Below are 19,187 nucleotides of genomic sequence, written 5' to 3'. Positions count from 1 at the left end.
TGGGGGATAACTCACCAGTCAGGGCTAGCCCATGATTGTCAAGGCCCTTTCTAAAGCTGTGACTCCAAACAAGTAACAGATATATAACTAGAGTAAGGGTTGGGTGAGGGAGGCTAAGGTGTCAAGTGCAGGAATGAGAGCAGAAAACAAGCCCAGGAAGACACTCCCACACTCAGCTTCCTTTGAATCATTTTTAGCAGCTAGAGAAAAAAAGTCATTTTCCTCTGAGTAACAGAAGCAGATCAAATGAGCAGAGCCAGAAATAACTTTCAATACCACAGGAAACAGGATACAGGATAATTTATAGGAGAGATTTATTTGAAGAAATATTACAACATATAAAAACTACATAAAGTATTAATTTCCACTTGCATAAAGTGGTAGATTATTTAATACAATGCATAATAAAAACATATTTAAAAATCCAGAATGCACAAAGGGCACCGCACAGTTTGATCACTAAATGATTATTAGTTGATAATCTGAACATCACAAAACAGCTCAATGTCAGCCAAGGAGACAAACACTGTTCACAAGGACAGCTGAACAAAAACAGATTTCAGCATGTTCAAAAAAACAAGTCAGTGCATGTTGGAGATCCTGGTGCCAGAAAGGAGGACGATGGGAGATGCAAAGGCTAATCCGTGGACTCTAAGTTTTCTTTTTTAATTTTTTCTGAGGAGAAACAAGTTGAAGACACATTGAATAGAAAGGGACAGCTGTTTCAACAATCCGACTAGCAGCTTCTGTGGGGGTGTAAGATCCACCCACAGCCAGCACCCAGAAAGCTGCTGACAGCACAGGTTCTTTTGATCTGCTTAACTAAGGAAAGCAAGGTGAAGGGGTTGACAAGCTTACTTTAATTCAGCATACAAATATCATTCACTTAATTCAGGGGAAAAAGCCAGCACCATGAACTTCAGAACAAAATACAAACAAATTACAAACATCAACAGACAGACCTTGTCTGATTCAGATCCCAATATGTAGTTACCAGAGTTCAACAAAGTCTTAGCATCCGGGTTTACAAGCTGGAGGGCTCCTTAGCTACAGCTGACCAGAGTCTCCTCATCGACACCATCTCAAGAACCCTAGTAGCGTTTTGTGCCTCAGCCCCTGACATTGTCTCATTTTCTCTCCACTCCCTTTCCCTGCCACCATGGCAAGGACAAAGCAGGCAGTCAGGCTCCATCTAGGCTGAGTTGGAATGCACTCTTGGCTTATTTGGCCTCCCATTGCTCCTAGCCACATTAATAGGAAAATTCTCATTTGAGTCAGTAGATTCTTGAGCAGCAGTTTGTTCTCCTGTTATCTGAGATTCCCCTTCTTGCTGCAGGGTAGGAGTGCCCTGGCGACGACGTGGATGGGATCACTAGGTATAAGATCTCTATTTAGAAGCAGAAGAACTTCAGAGGAAGAGATGAATATCCCAGGGTGGGAGGATCCATTTTATTCCTCCCTAGCAAAGGAATTGGCTAAAAGAGGTGGACCCTGTGAAAACTGGGAACCAAGGCTACAGAGAGGAGACCCTAGGGATTTGTAAAAGGTGTTTACAAGAGGTTGGAATTCAGTCAGGGGCATCACTATCTACGCAAAGCTGGATAGTGTTATCAGCCTACCAGCTAGTATATGAAAGATTGAGATTAAGTGAGAGAGATGGGGGCACTCCTGCCCCACAGCAAGAAGGGAAATCTCAGATAGCAGGAGAACAAACAGCTGTTCAAGAATCTACTGACTTAAATGAGAATTCTTCTATTAATGTGGCTAGGAGTAACGGGAGGCCAAATAAGCCAAGAGTGCATTCCAACTCAGCCCAGATCGAGCCTGACTGCCTGCTTTGTTCTTGCCATGGTGGCAGAGGAAGGGAGTAGAGAGAAAATGAGACAATGTCAGGGGCTGAGGCACAAAACGCTACTAGGGTTCTTGAGAAGGTGTCGATGAGGAGACTCTGGTCAGCTGTAGCTAAGGAGCCCTCCAGCTTGTAAACCCGGATGCTAAGACTTTGTTGAACTCTGGTAACTACATATTGGGATTTGAATCAGACAAGGTCTGTCTGTTGATGTTTGTAATTTGTTTGTATTTTGTTCTGAAGTTCATGGTGCTGGCTTTTTCCCCTGAATTAAGTGAATGATATTTGTATGCTGAATTAAAGTAAGCTTGTCAACCCCTTCACCTTGCTTTCCTTAGCTAAGCAGATCAAAAGAACCTGTGCTGTCAGCAGCTTTCTGGGTGCTGGCTGTGGGTGGATCTTACACCCCCACAGAAGCTGCTAGCAGGATTGTGGAAACAACAGCACAAAATTATGACTGCCAAATGTGAGTTTAAATGTCTGGGGTTAAAAAACAATCCTATTAATGTTAGCACAGTTAACAAATTAATGTTAACACAGCAACAAGTTAGTAACGCTGAACACACACACTCTCTCTCTCTCTCCCCTAAAACAGAGCCTAGAGTTCTCCAGAGTAGCTGCTCTCTTAGAGTAAGGTAAGGTGTTAGAATTCTCCATCTTTACTTAGCATCTGACACCCAGTAAAGGAAGCCCACCCAGAAGAGGGGATCTCCCAAGTGAGTTCCCTTCCATGACCTAGTAGTCTGCTTAGACTCAATGAGCAATGATGGGGAGGAAAAGGGAGCAGCTGAGCTACCATACATTATACCTAAAATATAATAGCACACAATCCATTTCACACACCAGAAGCTTCTAGCCATACTGACACCTACCTCTGGCATTCTCTTTCAGTTTGGCCAACACACAGAGCTTGATCTCCAGGCCTATGGCTTTGGCAAGGGGTGGAGGCACTGCATTACCCACCTGCATGGGAAAAGGGGAATAGAATTTGGTGTTGTGCAATAGGGTTCTGTGCCTAGAAAGGTCCCTGTGAACACCTTAGCTTTCAGCACACTATCAGGAAACAGCAGCAGTCTGACCAGGTCTCAGAGAACTTGAGTCAGGATGCCATTCTACCCCAAGGTAGAATCCTCATTCTATTCCCCAGTCTGTTCGAGTGGGTCTTGTTCTTAGAGGTCTCAAGGCCACCTCAAGCCTTCTGGGGAGAGCCAAATGCAATTTATATCAGATATTCACTTGGCAAGAAGACACTTCATTTTGTTCAAGTGTCAACTGCATCAAGCAATGACAGAATTCCTAATGAAGCCCCTTCTGGCAGCCTCAAAAGAATGGAGGTTAACACTGACCTGTCTGTGTTTATCTAGGATGTTGCCAAACAATCTGTAAGTATCTGGGAATCCTTGTGACCGGGCACATTCCCGCACGCTCACTACTCGGTGCTGTTCTGGGTGAAGTACTCGACCCTGTGGACACAAGAATCCATGCCATCAGCTCCCAAGGTTTCCTTTCATTAGAAAGCATGAACTTGCACTAGCCTTAAAGGACAGTAGAGAAAAATAAGACTGCTGACAAGTCTCCTTCCTGTAACACAATGGCCAAAAAGCAGGATCACTGCTTAACCGCAGCAAAGCTTTAGAGACGACATCATGGGATAGGGATCTCCATTGGGACATGGATTATTGGAAAGTGTATGGAGAGAAGTGCCAATGAAAACAACACTCTGAACTGAATGGTCACCTAGGAATGATAGGCCTCAAAATGTAAGGTCATTTGTGGAGCAGCTCTATGGTAAGTAGTGGCTACCAACATTTTTAGGTTCCGCAAGGACAGGGAAATGGGTGAATTCCACTTCCTCCCACTGACACGCCCTCACCTGCTTGCCCATGGGTTCAGGATTAGTAACTGTAGTGCTGAAGAAGCCATCCCATTCCAACCTTCCATAGAGCCCAGCCCAATGGTTGTGCCTGTTCCCAGTGTGGGGCAGGCACCATGGAATCAAGGTGTTGAACTGTCTATCTGCAGGATCACATGGTTTACCTGAATGGAAGAAAAACCAAGCTGAAATTCAGTGGTAAAGGGGTACTTGGTACTTAATTTGAGCGACCATCACAATGAAATGGAATGCTGGGTTTAGAATAGCATCTTTTACCACAGATCACAATAAGCTTCAAAGGAATATGCAATCTAAATGTACAAGGTCACATAATAAGGATAATTAGAGAGTAGAAGGACATACTTTTCACACATATGTCCAAGTAGAGAAAGTTTGATTTTTTTAAAAATAAATCTTTTAGTGTTTTTTTTGTTTGTTTCAACAAAACCTACATTTTCCAATGTATCCCAATCCCCTCTCTAAGGCGGAGAATTCGTAACCAAAAATGGACAGGTGCAATTTTAAAATATAAAATGGACAATCTGGATTACAAAAACTAAAAAGCCTTTGAACAAAAAAAAAATGCAGCTGGAATAAGAGTAAGTATCTGAATAGGAAAAAAAAAATCTTTGCATAAAATATTTCCATTAAAAAGCTACTTATCCAGGACATATAAGGAATATACTAAAGAAAAGCCACTAAGCTGCTCATACCTTTCGATCCAGTGATCTATACCCAGAAAAGGTCAGAGGATCATAAGATCATAAACTAAGAGCTTGAAGGGACTTTAGAATTATATATCTCATCCAACATCCTCACTTTACAGATGAGCAAACTGAGGCCCTAAGAAGTGAAGCAGTTTGCTCAGGGTCACAGATAGTGAGTGTCTAAGGCAGAATTAGAACAAAGTATTCACAGCAGCCTGGCAGTAAAAACAAGAAGCAAAATGAGTGCCCACAAATTGGGTAAGATGTGCCATAAAAAAAAGACACATGAAAAATCTGGAGAAATATTGGAACACTTATCTCAAGACATGAAGAGTAATAAAAGCAGAACCAAGAGAACAACATACATGATGACTACCCAAAAAAGCAGCTGGATTCTAATGACAAAGTGAAACAAACAATCTTAGTTTCGGAAGACTAATGATGAAGGGCACATTTCCTCTCAGTAGAGGGTTAGGGACTACAGATGTAATATATAGTACACATTGTCAGATGCGGCTGCTGTCTCTGTTGGTTTGACTTAAACATTTTTGTTACATAGAAGGGCTTAATGGCGGAATCATGGGTTATGGGGAAATAATTATGATGTAATAAATATCAAAAGGCAACAATAAAACTTTAAAATGTAAAATTACAACACGGAACAAGGTCTGAAAAGGCAGTTAAATTATCGTCTATCTTGAAACAGGTAGACCCCCTAATGTAATTTCTAGGAATTTTGTTCCCCTCTCACAGTAACCCAGTGATCTAAGTGTAGCTGGAAAATATAAAGATCATTTAGAATCAATGAATGAAGACTGGACATTAACCCTCATCCCTTTTGAGAGAACAATTCCAAGAGAAGAAAAAACACCTACCTTCTGCACAGGAGCAGACGCCTCTGAGAGCTCCAGTGTTGCTACGTCCATTCTTCTTCTCATGATGAGTGTATCGCAATTTCCTGGTCGTAGTGCCGTCTGAGAGACGGACCTCAATGTTGGGTAGGTCACGCCAGTCTGATCCTGGGGCGAGGGGAATGTGTCTCATTCGGCCAGCTACCAAAGCACTCATATCCTGCAACCCAAATGACCATTACCTTTCCACTGTTGTCTCAAACCCTCTTCCCACCCAGGTCTACCAGACATCAACAGATCAGATTCTGAAAAGTATTTTAGAACTTAAGATCATGCATTTTAAAGCAATAACTCAGAACATTTACCTCATAAAAGTGACACTGTGAAGTACTTTTCTTTATGGGAACACAACTACTCATAACAAATGTTAAGTAAGTATCTAAAGCATGTAAGGTTTTTAAGACCAGATACCAAACCAGACCAATGGAAAACATGTAAAACTTCAGCTACAGCTAGTCTTACCTTGCAGATATGATCCCTGAGGATGGGTTGATACTGTGAGCCCCTGATCTGCCTTTGAAACCAGGACTGAGGTTCTCCATTGTAAGAGATCTCCAGGGCAGAAGCGCCATTCCTAATCTCGGGGAGGTCTGACATTGTATCACGTACAGTGATAGTTCGGAATGGAGCAGAGTTCATTCTGAAATACAGTACAACCACCGGTGGAATTTAGATTCTGAAAACTGTTTTGATCATGTATCATCAATAACAATGCAGAAGAAGGGAAATGCTGCTTTTGTAGTTATTCTATTACAGAATCTCTTTTTTTCCCCATCCAAAATTCTCCTGGTTCTCCTCCTACCTGACCATTTCTTCTCAATCTCCTTTGCTGGATAATCATCATCCATGCCCCACACCCTCGACAAGGGTGTACCCCAGGGCTTTGTGCTGGGTCCTTCTCTTTCTACATTGTCTCTTGGTGGTCTCATTACTTTCTACAGGTTCAACCACTATCTCTAAGTAGATGAATCCCAAATCTAAATATCCAGCTCTCACTTCTCCCCTAAGCTCCAAGCCCAACTCACCTACTGCTTCATGTACATTTGCACCTACTTGAATGCCCCATTAATACCTCAAACTCAACATGTCAAGTAACAGAACTTATTTCCCCTAAAGTTCTTTTTATGTTTTATTTCTCCCAAAAAAATCCCCTGTTTTTTAACTTTCCTATTTCCATCAAGGGCACTGCCAGTCTTCTAGTTACCCAGGTTGGAAATCTCGGAGTCCTCTTCAATTCTTCATTCTCCCTCACCCCCCATATTTAATCCACTGCCACAGCCTTTCTTGACTCTGTCCTCTCTTTCTCCTCATACAGCTACCACCCTGGTTCAGGCCTTTATCACTGCTCCACTAAACTACTGCCCTAACCTCCAAGTTGGTCTCCCTGCTTCCTCATTCCTCACACAGCTGTTAGCACGGGCCTAACTCTCAATGTCACTCCCCTGCTTAAGAAGTCTCAGTGGTTCCCTATATTGTTTCTGGAAAAATTTCTGCAAATTCTGCTTGGCATTGAGAGCCGATTTCCTAATCAGGTTCCAGCTTATCTTGGCAGACTGAGTTCACATTAGTCCCCCCACACACTCCATGCTCCAGCCAAACTGGCTTACTTGTTTATTCCCCATACATCACATTCCACTTCATGTTTCCATGGCCTCATTCAGACTGCCTCTCTACTTGGAATGTTCTCTGGACCAACCTACATCTTGAAATCCTTGGTCTTCTTCAAGCCTCACCTGAAGAGGCCTTTCCTGATGACTTCCTCTGCTTGTTAGCAATCTCTCCCATCCTTTAAATTACCTTGTATATATTTTATATCTATTTATCTAGCAATATATTGTCTCTCCCCTATTGAACGTAAGCTCCTAGAAGACAAGGGATGTTTCCTTTGTCTTTGTTATCAGTCAGGGACTAGCACAGTGCCCAGAACACAGCAGGTACTTAATAAGTCACAGAATTGAATTCTTGACCACAGAGTGTATAAAACAAATACTGCCAAGTCAGACAATACTAAGCAAACTAGCACAAGGATAGACTACCATGAAAGACAGAGCATTCTATTACTCTGTACTGTACACACCTCCTCATTCCTCCTGCTTCCTTTTATTCCAACCTAGGACCTAAGGCCTACTAGTGACAACTATAGACAATTAGCTCTGAGGATTTTAAGTAAGGTTAAAGAGCTTGCTGACACCTGCAATAGGGATTGGTTCCTAGGATAAATGGAATACTTCTGCATTCCTTTACCTTGTTATATTGCTAACAAATTTTTTGTCATCCACCACTACACTGAGCTGGCAGGCTCGGGGTGCGAATACATGCAGGGGCTCCGGAAACATGGGGAGTTTCTCGCCTGGGGCTGCAGCCAGGATGATGGCCCTTCTTCGAGTTTGAGCAACACCATACTGGCCAGCCTGGACACAGAAGACAAAGCATAAATTCTACAAAGTTAGCCCAACACACTAGACATTATTTAAAAGTACAGGTTATCTGTATTTCTGGACTCTAGGTCTACCTGTTAAATGGAAAAATCGCAAATATGCATAGCAAGGGAGATAGGCAAGGGCTTAGAAACAAAAGTTAGATTTATTGAATTTTTATTACTTAAATCAACCACACAGTTTTAAAGTTAATGCTCAAGTCATGCTAATTTATCTAACCATATTAAAGCCCCTCACCATAGTGGGCCACAATGGATCATCTGCTTGTGGCACTAACCAGAAGTTCTCTTTTTTTAAGATTAAGTTTTGCCAATCTTTTGTTTTTATATTAATCATATCTGCATATACCCTATCACCCCTGGAATTGAACCTTCTAGTACTGAAACCTTCCTTGTTGCAAAGAAAATAAGTTAACCAAAAACACCAATATAGTGACCTCAATTGTCAATCAATTTATACATTATTCTGCCCTAGTAGTACCCCACTTCTCTGCTGGGAAGGAAGGTAGATTTCATTTTCTCTTCTTGGGAACCATTATCGGTTTCTCATTCACTCAGAGTTGAGCTTCCTTTCAGTGATAACCATCATCTCTTAACAGTCTCTAACACTCAAAACTGAATAACTCACCATTACTCTCATGTTAAATGACTTGCCTTTAATTATTTTGATAATTAACTACCTAACCCTCTTAACATAAAAAAATCTGACTTCTATATCAGTAATATTCATGCCCCATAAAAATTAAGAACTCTTATATCATACACCACAATAAACTCAAGACAGATATGTGACCTCAATATTAAAAGTCATGCCAAAAAAAAAATTAGAAGTGAGCCACATAAAGTACCTCTCACAATTATGGCTAGGGGTGAAAGCTTAATGAAACAAGTGTGTTCACAACAAAGAACACAGATAATTTCAATTACGTGGAATTGAAGAGCTTTGATATAAACAAAATTAATGCCATCAGGATAAAAATGAAAGAAATCAATTAGGGGAAAATCTTTATAATAAATATATCTGATAATCTAACACCTAAGATATCTAGTTAGGCAATGAACAGAAACATTGAGGACTAAAAGCTATTCCCCAACAGACAAATAGTTAAAGGATAGGAATAAATAGTTCTCAGAGAAGAATTGCAAATTGTTACAACCATAAGAAAAATTGCTCCAAATTACTAAAAAGAAAAATGCAAATAAAACAATGCTATCGTTTTCTCCTATATTTGGCAAATTGGCAAGGATGACAAAAGATGGAAACAGACAATGTTGGAGAGGTTATGCCAAGTCAGGTGTGCTAATGCATCATTGGTAGAACAGTGAATTCTGGAAAGCAACTTGGCAACTTGGAATCATGCTAATCATGCCTCAAGAAGACAAATGATTTAAACAAACAAACAAACAAGTAGTTCCATATACTCCAAAATAGTTATGACATCACTTTTTGGTAACATCAAAGAATTGGAACAAAGATGTCCATAAATTGGGGAATGGTTAAAACATGTTGTAGTACATGAATGTAATACAGTATTACTATGTACAACAGGAAAAGATATATATAATGATACAGAAGTATGGGAAGACATTTGAACTGATGTAACATGAAGCAACCAGACCTAAGAAAACAATAAACATGCCTACAGCAATGTATACGGAAAGAACAACAAGATAATTACATTGTTCAAATATTGATCAAATTATAATGATCATTTCTGGACCCAAAAAAGAGATATGAGAAGGCACCTTCCTTTGAGTGGGTTGGGGAGGCTATGGCTATATGACACTGCATACAATGTCATACTTTTTTGATGTGAATGTTAGTTTTGTCAACTTTTTTTTGTGATCTTTACTATAAGAGACAGCTATCTGGAAGAGTGTATGTGGAAATAAAGGTAAAAGAAAACAAAATTTCTTTTTTTAGTTAAAGAAGAATGATTTAGGGGTCAGAGGCAAAACTAACCTGCTGGACAAAAATGGGTCATCTTTCATCTAAAAGATATTAGAACTTCTTGAAGTATCACTATAAATAAACTTCATGTCTTCTATCAAGAACCCAATTAGCTTAAGAAAACAAGATGTGAAAAAGGATATTAGTTAAGGGGAAAAAAGCTACAATTTTATTTCACCTTAGGAGAAATGGTTTGAAATGATGTTAGTAACTGGAGTCCACTCTAACACACACTGATAGAAACCATGAGAAGCAGATAAGGTAATAACAAACAGCAGCACACTCAAGAGCAGAGGCGAAGAGGTGCTGACCACATCGGCATCAAATTCCTTGGTTACCTTTGTCTCCCCTGTATAGTCTCAGCATACCTGTAATACGCCAAATGTGCACTGATATCCCATTCGAACCAGACATCGGAGGGTCAGCTTCAGAACCATGGAACGTTTGAATGACACGAAGTTTCTTACATTCTCTAGCAGGAAAAACCTGGGTCTGTAGTAATCACAGTAGCTGCAGGAGAATGGAGAGGAGTTGAATAAGATTCTTTACAAATGGGAAGAACCAAACAACTGAATCCCACAGAAACCTTTATTGCTGAGTAAACCAAATGATTGAGCTCTTTAAGAGACAATGTGGTGGAATGACCCACATCCTTTTATGTTACATTTAAATCTGCCCTTGAATAGCACTTCCAGACCTTGAAATATAGAGTAAAGCAGCAATCATCAAAACCATCTGGTATTGGTTAAAAAGTAGAGAAGTGGATCAATAGAACAGTCCAGATAAGAAATAGAAACAATGAAACTCAATAGCTCAGTGTTCAGTAAAGCAGAAAATGTAAATTACTTAGGAAAGAACTCCCTAAAAACTGCTGAGAAAAGTAGAAAGCAGCCTGGCAGAAATCAGACTTAAGACCAACAAGTTACACCATATTGCACAATACATTCTAAATAGATACATGACCATAATATTCAAGATCATAGTATTAAAAAAGTTAGAAGAGAAGAAGACCATATAAGTCTCACAGAAATAGGTAAGAGATATATTCTTAACCAAACAAGAGAGGTAATTACAAAGATAAAATAGATAACTTGGATCACAAGAAACTGAAAAATATTGCACAATACATTCTAAATAGATACATGACCATAATATTCAAGATCATAGTATTAAAAAAGTTAGAAGAGAAGAAGACCATATAAGTCTCACAGAAATAGGTAAGAGATATATTCTTAACCAAACAAGAGAGGTAATTACAAAGATAAAATAGATAACTTGGATCACAAGAAACTGAAAAGTTTGTGCACAGACAACATTAATATACCTTGGCTATATGGAAGGGGGAAAAATAAACATTTATACAAAGCCTACTATGTGTCAGGGACTGTGCAAACATTATCTCATTTGATCCTCACAACAACCCTGGAAGATAAGTGCTCCCCATTTCACAGATGAGGAAACTGAGATAGAGTTTAAGTGACTTGCCCAGGGACACACAGCCAATAAGTGTCTGAGGCCAGATATGAACTCAAATCTTCTTGATCCCAGGCCCAGTGCTCTCCACTGCATTACCAGTTGCCTCTAATGGAGAAGGGAAATGGTCGGACGGGAAAAAAATCTTTGTATCATATTTCTGTGATAAGGGTTTGGTATCCAAGATAAACAAATAATCAACAAATAAATTATAAGACCAAGAGCCATTCCCCAATAGATGAGTGGTCAAAGGATACGAACAAATAATTCTCAAAAGAATCATAAACTATAAACTACATGAAAGAATGCTCCAATCACTAATAATAAGAGAAACAAAAATCCCAACAACTACAAGGTTATACCTCCTATCCTGCCAATTGGCAAAGATGAGAAAAACACGGTAATAGTCAATGTTGGATGGGTTGTGGAAAGATAGGCACACTGATGAACTGTTGGAGGAGCTGTTAACTGGTACAACCATTTTGGAAGGCAATTTGGAATTATGCAAATAAAGTAAGTAAAATGCCCATATCCTCTAACTCATTCCATTACTAACTGATTCCATTACTAGGCTTATTATACTCGACAAGCCTTTGATAAGAAGTCCCCACGTACATAAAAATATTTACAGTAGCACTTTTTGTGACAGCAAAGAAATGGAAACAAAGGAAATGCCCATGGATTGGGGAATGGCTAAACAATTTGTGCCACACAAATACAATGCAATAATTACCATGATGTAAGAAATGATGAATAGGATGAATACAGAGAAGCATAAAAGTACTACATGAACTGATGCAGAATGAAGTAGAGCCAAGAAAATGATACACACAATGACTACAACGTCACTGAAAAGAACCATGCCAAAAAAAAAAAAAAAATCAGAAGTGAATGCTGCATGACTTTTTGTGTCTATAAAAAAATACTATTTGTTATATAGGGTTGTTATGTGAGGCTCTCTGGAAGGGGGGGAAGGATAGTGGGGAAAACCATGATGATAGCAATAAAAGGTTATTTTAAAAAATTGATTGTCTTTTTGCAAGCAAATCCCTCTGCAGCAAACTTCCACACAGAAAAATGGAAAGGCTGAACCCCTGTGTTCCAACAAGAGGAAGTAGGGACTTCTTACTCTGGAGTAGAGATGTCCTCACTAAGAATGAAAAGGCTCCCTGTGCTTGCCACCCCCCAGTAAGCAGCAAACTCTATAAGCTAAAATGAGGGGATAGTTATTCCCCTGTGCCATTCACCTGAGGAAGGAGACAACTAGGGAGTTCTTGAACTTGGAGTAAGTACGTGAGTTGAAGCGGTTCATGCCACTAAACCCTTGGCAGGGTGGGCCACCACATAGCATTTCTACATCTCCTTTCTGAGGCAACTTCTGGCCCAGGGAGTTGGTCTTCTCCCCAGACATAACCAGCTTCAGGAGAACATTACAATCTTCTGTGAACACAGTAGTCCCAGGATTATTCAGACGGAACGCTTGGGCAGCAGGGTCCCACATTTCAATGGCCCACAGTGTTTCTGATATTCCTGGAGGGGGAAAAAAATACTTCAGCTGTTGCTTAAGAAAGATATGCTATGCATGTCATGCATTTTTAAAGCAAGTCTCTTTAGCTAGAAAGATGAGACAAAGGGTTCAAGAGCCCTTAGAGAAGAACCCTACAGGAAAACAAAAGGCTCAAACTGGAGCATCCAGGGGCAAAAACCTGCTGCCTTTACCTGCTTGGTGAAAGCCTTCAGACAGTCCTCCACAGCCAGAGAATACATCCAGGGTGCGAAGCTTGGGCAGCTTTACTTCTATTGTTTCCTGCTCACTTGGCTCGACTGCTACAGTTTTTCCCCTGCTTTTGCCTGGAGGTAAGAGGATGCCCATTGCTTATTAGTTCACAATTGCTAAGCCCAAAGTCACACCAAACACAGAGATTCCACTTTCCCTAGAAACTCCCAGTGCCTTACTATTTCAAAGAGAATGCCAAAAAATACAGAAGAAGGGGCAGCTAGGTGGTGCAGTGAGTAGAGCACCAGCCCTGGAGTCAGGAGCACCCGAGTTCAAATCTGGCCTTAAGACATTGACACATTTACTAGCTCTGTGACCTTGAGCAAGTCACTCAACCCCGTGCCCTGCCATCCCCCCTGCAAAAAAAAAACAAAACCATAAGCAAAAAAATATATAGAATAAGGGAAGAGGAGGGATTTGCTGAAATATAGTAATTATTCCCGAAAGTTCCTTGGGAAATAGCTTACAAAGTAAATTATGAAAATAGTTAAGTTTCCTTTCGATTACAAAACAGAATTGGAAAAACCTTTGAAAACAAGCCTGGAATACAACTAACCTTTTCCCTTCCCTTTTCCTTTCCCTTTATTCTTAGGACTACGGGCATGATTTGGAGGATCTTCAAAGCTTTTAGTTTTTGCATTATATGCCTAAAAGGACAAAAATCTGACATTAGTTACTTCAAATAAAAGAATAAGTCAATAAACAAACATTTCATCCATGTCTCAGAGAAGAATTGAGTGGGAAGGAACTTCCAAGGGAGCATACTACCCAACTTCTGTAAGAATTTACTCCATAACATAGCTGTTAAGCAGTTATCTAATCTCGTCTTCAAGATCTATAGTGATAGGGAACTCTTCATATTCCACAGTAGGACAGACATTCCACCTCTAAATATTTAGTCCCCTTAAAATGTGGTATCCAGAATTGAAGATAACATATATGTGATGTGACCAGGCCAAATTACTGCAGGACTATCATCTCCCTTAAGATGCAGATTCTATCAAAGTAAATGAAAATCAAATTGGTGGTTTGGGTTTTTTGCTATCATGCTGCAGTCATCATCAAGATTTAAATGCTCTAAAATCCACAGGTCTTTCTCTGTTGGCTGTCTGCTAAACTTGGGTTAAAAAAAAAACCGAAAAAACACCAAAATCCTACATATATGTATCTTTTTTCAATTTATTCTTCAATTTGGGTCCCATCATTTCAGCTTGCTGAGATCTTTTTATGCATCAATTCTTTCATCCAATGTGCTAGCTCACTCTCCCTCCCAATTTTGTGACCTTTGTAAGTCTGAGAGGCCTTCCCAAGACCCAAATCAATTCAGAAGAAAGCTGACTGGACAAGAGCCAACATCCTGGGGGCGCTCTAATAGACTTCCTTCTAAGGAAACACCAACTTATTAATCATCACCTCAAGGAAATAGAAGCGATCTGAGCCACCAGCAGAATAATCCTGAATACATTCTGTTAAGTCTTCCCCATACTCTATGATACAGCGGCCTTGCACAGCCTTGAAGTCCACAATTGCTTCCTCATCACTCCAGTATAGCAGATTAATATCTGCATGATGACTTGCTTTCATCGATTTGTGGGTATTTTCTGGTCTGTAACAGAAGGAATCTGTTACAAAATACATAAGAGTATATCTAGGGGCAGCTAGGTGGTGCAGTGAGTAGAGCACCAGCCCTGGAGTCAGGAGGACCTGAGTTGAAATCCAGCCTCAGACACCTTACACACTTACTAGCTGTGTGACCTTGAGCAAGTCACTTAACCCCAATTGCCCTGCCTGCCCCCCTCCAAAAAACAAAACAGTATATCTAGAGGGGTGTCATGAAACCCAACCCACCCCCAAAACCTCTCTACTGGCCAAGTATGTGGCCTTAACCCGGTACCCACCCAACATTTGTCACTGGGAAGGAATTCATTACAAGATGCCCCAGTTTAAATATACATAACGTGGGAGGGGTAATGTTCTTAGCCATTAGCATGAGCTGGATGGTGCCTGACAGTGACTAGACCCCTGAAGGAATGGGATACAGGATAGGTAAGTTGGTAAAGGGCCAGATTACATGAGTAGACATCTCAAAGGTAAAAAAAGGTTAATATAAGGCCCAGAAGCACAGGGCTGAGTGGTACAAAGGCAGAGTGGGGCAGGTGTAAAAAAGCATCAAGATACTAGAAACTGGTAGCATGCTGAGGAGAGAGGAAAGGGTTCCAAAAGGAGAAAAGAAACTCCTTGTCTCCTTCAGATTTTGAATAGGCCGACCCCGAAGAAACAAATGGCTTTACAAATTATAGTACTAACATCAAACTACTGACACTACCAATAATCACTGGGAACACACTGTATCTATGCATCGTATTCTACTATTCAAAGTGCTAAGGAAAATCTCAAATATCTGAATTTTCTATAGAAATGTTCATAACTGAGCACTAAGCAATTTCTTGGAACTTTGCCACTTGCATGAATAGTTAAGTTTATAACTGCTGCCAACCTGTAGAATTTATTAACTCTGAGTTTGATGTCAGCTTCATTTGGCTTGCCATTACTGCGTTTGTTACAGAAGATCTCTTTGATGCGACCAATGCGATATGGGTCAGGAGCATCCTGGTTGCTGCCTTTAATATATTCTGAATATTTCCGATAATGTTCTGGGTATAATTCCTCATCCACAGACTCCTTCTTTGATCTCTTGGTTGGGCTACACAACTTCATGCTGCAGAAGGTAAAGGAAACTTTATCCAGGAAGACCAATATAAATACAACATTTTAAAAACAGACACAATCTCCCTTGTGCAAGAGTTATTGTGTCATAAAACTTTTTAAAGCCAGTGTGTATGGCCAATAAAAAGCATTGAAAAGACTTAGTTGTGTAGGCTTTTATCACCTGAGGGAAAAGAATTAAATCCATGTTATTTTGTTAGATACATTCACTTTAGAATCTACACTTCCATGGTAGAGTTTCTATTCTACAATCTGCATTTATGCAGAAGGCTGTGGTCAAAAATGACTCCTGTCTACAGTATCACTGGGGGGCATCACCACTGGGTTCCCTCCTATTCAGAGAGACTTGGCCTTTACTATACCTTAGATGACACATATCTCTCAGCTAAGCTAGGTCATAACCATAACCCTGAGGAGGCAACTTACCATTTATTCCAAAACACAGCACCATTTTAGTCGGGACTGGATTCAGCGGCATTAACAGCTCTCAATTTTAAAAATTCCTTAATAGTTTTCTTTCTTAAGTAACTTGCTTGAGTTCACACACCCATTTTATTAGCTTCACTTAGCAGGATGAACCTTTCATCTGACTTAAAGGAAGCTCCTTATTTCCTTCTGTGTTAAATAAAACACTAGCAGTATTTATTGGGCACCTATTAAAGGGATCCTCAATCACAGTCCTCCACCCATGTCTTACTGTGACATGATGATCCCATTAGACCCATGTGATCTGTGCTGGTGGAGAAAACAGCCACTTGGGCAAATTTGTAGAGGATCGTAGAGACCTAACAGATAGAACTGGAAAAGGTATTAGCTTAAGAGTAAAGAGGTGTGTCTTTGAGTTTCAGACTGGTCTCTCCTGAGTCTCAGTTTCTTCAGCTATAAAAGGAAAATAATCCTTGCCCAGACTACCATTCAAAGTAGTAAAAAACACATAAACCTGTGTAATATGAAAATGCTACATCAACATAAGGGAGTATACTGAGAATGCCTGCTCTGTTTCACCAACGTTCTTTGGCATAAACTCTAATTGGAGCCAAGTAAGCTTGTCAAGTTCTTAGAGGTCTCCACTACTGACAGATCAACTATATAAGCTTATGGTATAGATAAGGCTCCCTACCGGAAGCTACTAAAGATGTAAAAAGATAGTCCCCTAAGCCAAGAAACATACAATTCTTGATGTAGAAGGGAAACCACAAGCTAAGTTACTTTTTAGCTAAGTCTCTCCCAGAGATGTACTTCACATGATATGTTGAGGCAGAAATACTGAAATTCAGAAGAACAGATTTAGAAGGACAGGTAACAAGCTAACTCAGGTAAACATGAATTTGTCTTGAAAATATAAATTCCATACTTGAAAAACATACACCTCTGGCTAAATCCTTATGAGGGAATGATTTTCTATATTTAAATCTTGCTTTGTAAAAATAACTTCTAATAATTTCATATATAGAAATAGATATGAATACACTGATGGATGAATACTAACTTAAATCCAAAAGCCTCAGGCAAGAAGAAGACTCCATCTCCTGTCCTATACTGTACTCCATTTTTCATCGCCAGGCCAAAGAGCACTTTGTGGTCTACCTCCTCCAGAGGCTCTGTGACTCTGGGGATTTCCTTCTGCCTCATTTCAGCGAGACGTGCACAGCTTATACAGAACCTGGAAGAGAGGAATCAGAAAGCCAGGTGATTGCTAATGATTTAAGCAGAAGAGAATAAAGACCAAATGTCCGACTCTCTGCTGGATTTGTCCTGGTGAAGGTAGAGATTTTAAGAAAGGGAGGCAACTCTTGCTCCCCTGGATTCCTGAGCCTTTATAGCGCTGCGTGTTCCACATGTTCTTCAATCTTCTAATACTCCAAGAAACCCAACTCCTAATATTCTCTGTGGCAATAGTCAGGATTAAACAATGGAACCCTTGACTGAACTGCAAACACAGACTTTAGACTAACACAAGCTTTCATTCCTAAACACTCACTTGTATTTATTATCCTCTGTAGGCTGGATCTTTGGAGGAGACTCAAACCTTGCATAGTCTTGATCATACCACATCTGATAGAAATAGGTTCTGCCATCATCTTCGACCATTTTAATCTCCATGTCCAATCCCCCCTTTAGAGAGAAAACAGGTTTCGCATGCAATGAATGTAAACATTTTAAGACGACAGAGTGTAGTAGCTGTCTAAAGGGTAAAAGCTAAGTCAGTGCCTACCTCCATGAACCAGTTTTCTGAGGGAGCTTTATAAATAACATTCACTTTGCCATGGATATAGGAGAGCTGCATATCTTCACACTCATCTACCAAGAAGAGCTCCAGAGGGTCTGATGTAGCCCCAAGGACAGTATCTATCCCAGCACAGAACCAATGAGCATGAAACATCTGTCCACTGCTGTCTTCCCACAATGCAGTGATTCTAGAATTAAAAAGAAAAAAATTCTAATTGCTTAATTAAAGAACATTACATCCCATTTAGGAAATGTATGCAAAAGGGCTATTTAATGCTTTCTCCTCTAGAAAAGGCTATGACAGAGTATTACATATGTGCTCAGTCATAGTCTCTGGGTCAGATATTTTTGCTCCATCGTTTTTAATTGGTCACAAGAAAGAATTTAATCTGGAAGGGTAGGTGGAAAACTAAGAAGAGACAGGCAACACAAACCTTGCTAAATATAAGGGTTTGGTGGGATCATCAGGACTGACAGAAACACAATCTCCTACTTCTAGAGTTTCAGAGTCAATGCACACTTTCTGGTAGTAATCCTTCTTCCCATCACTCTGTAAAACAAAAGCATTGTTTATAGACCCAATTTTATATATAATGATAGGTCAGTTTCTGATCCTATAAATTAGAGGATCTCCATTTCCTCATTCCTTTCTACTAGAACTAGAAATTAACAATTATTTTTACCCCACTCAAAATGCTCAAGTCTACAATGGTTGACAAATAGCAACGGGTAATATAAGTCCATTTCTTAAGCATAAAAGAATATATATCACTTTGGCTAGTGACTAAGAAAAGGGAATATCTTGTTCTCTAACTTAATATATGGGGCAGGAGAAAAGGGCACTTCCCTCCAAATCCAAAAGAAAAATGTTCAAAATAACCTTCATCAAGCAGGCACTTGGAGCCCAAAGGATTCAAGGCACTGGACTATGTGTCTGAATACATTGCCAACTCCCAACTCTCATGCAAAAGCTTCAAAAACCAAGAAGGGAAAAGTTTAAATAAAACAAATTTTTAATAAAAAATATTTTGAAATGTATAAATATTTTTAAAACAAATTGGAAAACTAACACACTTTCAGAACATTCGTTCAAAACCTCAATTTCTGTGACTATTCAATTTGCTTGGCACACAAGTTAACAAACCTTTACATTTCTGCTGGGTCTGAAGTCAGAAAGACCCAAGTTCAAATATGACTTCAGATACATAACTAGTTGTGTGACCCCGGGCAATACTTAACCCTGTCTGCCTGAG

General features: G+C 39.8%; 1 protein-coding gene across 1 annotated transcript in view; it reads right to left on the bottom strand.

Moving 5' to 3' along the window:
* Positions 1-285: 285 nt before the first annotated feature.
* The window catches only part of LOC118852268 (DNA (cytosine-5)-methyltransferase 1-like), a 51,453-nt gene continuing 32,551 nt past the window's right edge, over positions 286-19,187 (bottom strand). Inside the window, exons 18-34 of the mRNA XM_036761975.1 lie at positions 18,369-18,484; positions 17,921-18,122; positions 17,687-17,820; positions 17,195-17,368; positions 15,476-15,697; positions 14,392-14,584; positions 13,535-13,625; positions 12,921-13,052; positions 12,449-12,731; positions 10,097-10,238; positions 7,585-7,751; positions 5,803-5,980; positions 5,305-5,500; positions 3,723-3,886; positions 3,196-3,312; positions 2,722-2,812; positions 286-675 (exon numbers count right to left, since the gene is read on the bottom strand). Of these exons, the coding sequence (XP_036617870.1) occupies positions 638-675; positions 2,722-2,812; positions 3,196-3,312; positions 3,723-3,886; positions 5,305-5,500; positions 5,803-5,980; positions 7,585-7,751; positions 10,097-10,238; positions 12,449-12,731; positions 12,921-13,052; positions 13,535-13,625; positions 14,392-14,584; positions 15,476-15,697; positions 17,195-17,368; positions 17,687-17,820; positions 17,921-18,122; positions 18,369-18,484 (2,640 nt within the window). The 3' untranslated portion in view covers positions 286-637. The remainder of the gene's footprint in view (positions 676-2,721; positions 2,813-3,195; positions 3,313-3,722; positions 3,887-5,304; positions 5,501-5,802; positions 5,981-7,584; positions 7,752-10,096; positions 10,239-12,448; positions 12,732-12,920; positions 13,053-13,534; positions 13,626-14,391; positions 14,585-15,475; positions 15,698-17,194; positions 17,369-17,686; positions 17,821-17,920; positions 18,123-18,368; positions 18,485-19,187) is intronic.

This window comes from Trichosurus vulpecula, chromosome 1 (assembly GCF_011100635.1).
Source record: "Trichosurus vulpecula isolate mTriVul1 chromosome 1, mTriVul1.pri, whole genome shotgun sequence".
NCBI lineage: Eukaryota > Metazoa > Chordata > Mammalia > Diprotodontia > Phalangeridae > Trichosurus > Trichosurus vulpecula.
Note: the sequence above shows the minus strand (reverse complement) of the source record. Positions and strands in the feature narration are given on the sequence as shown.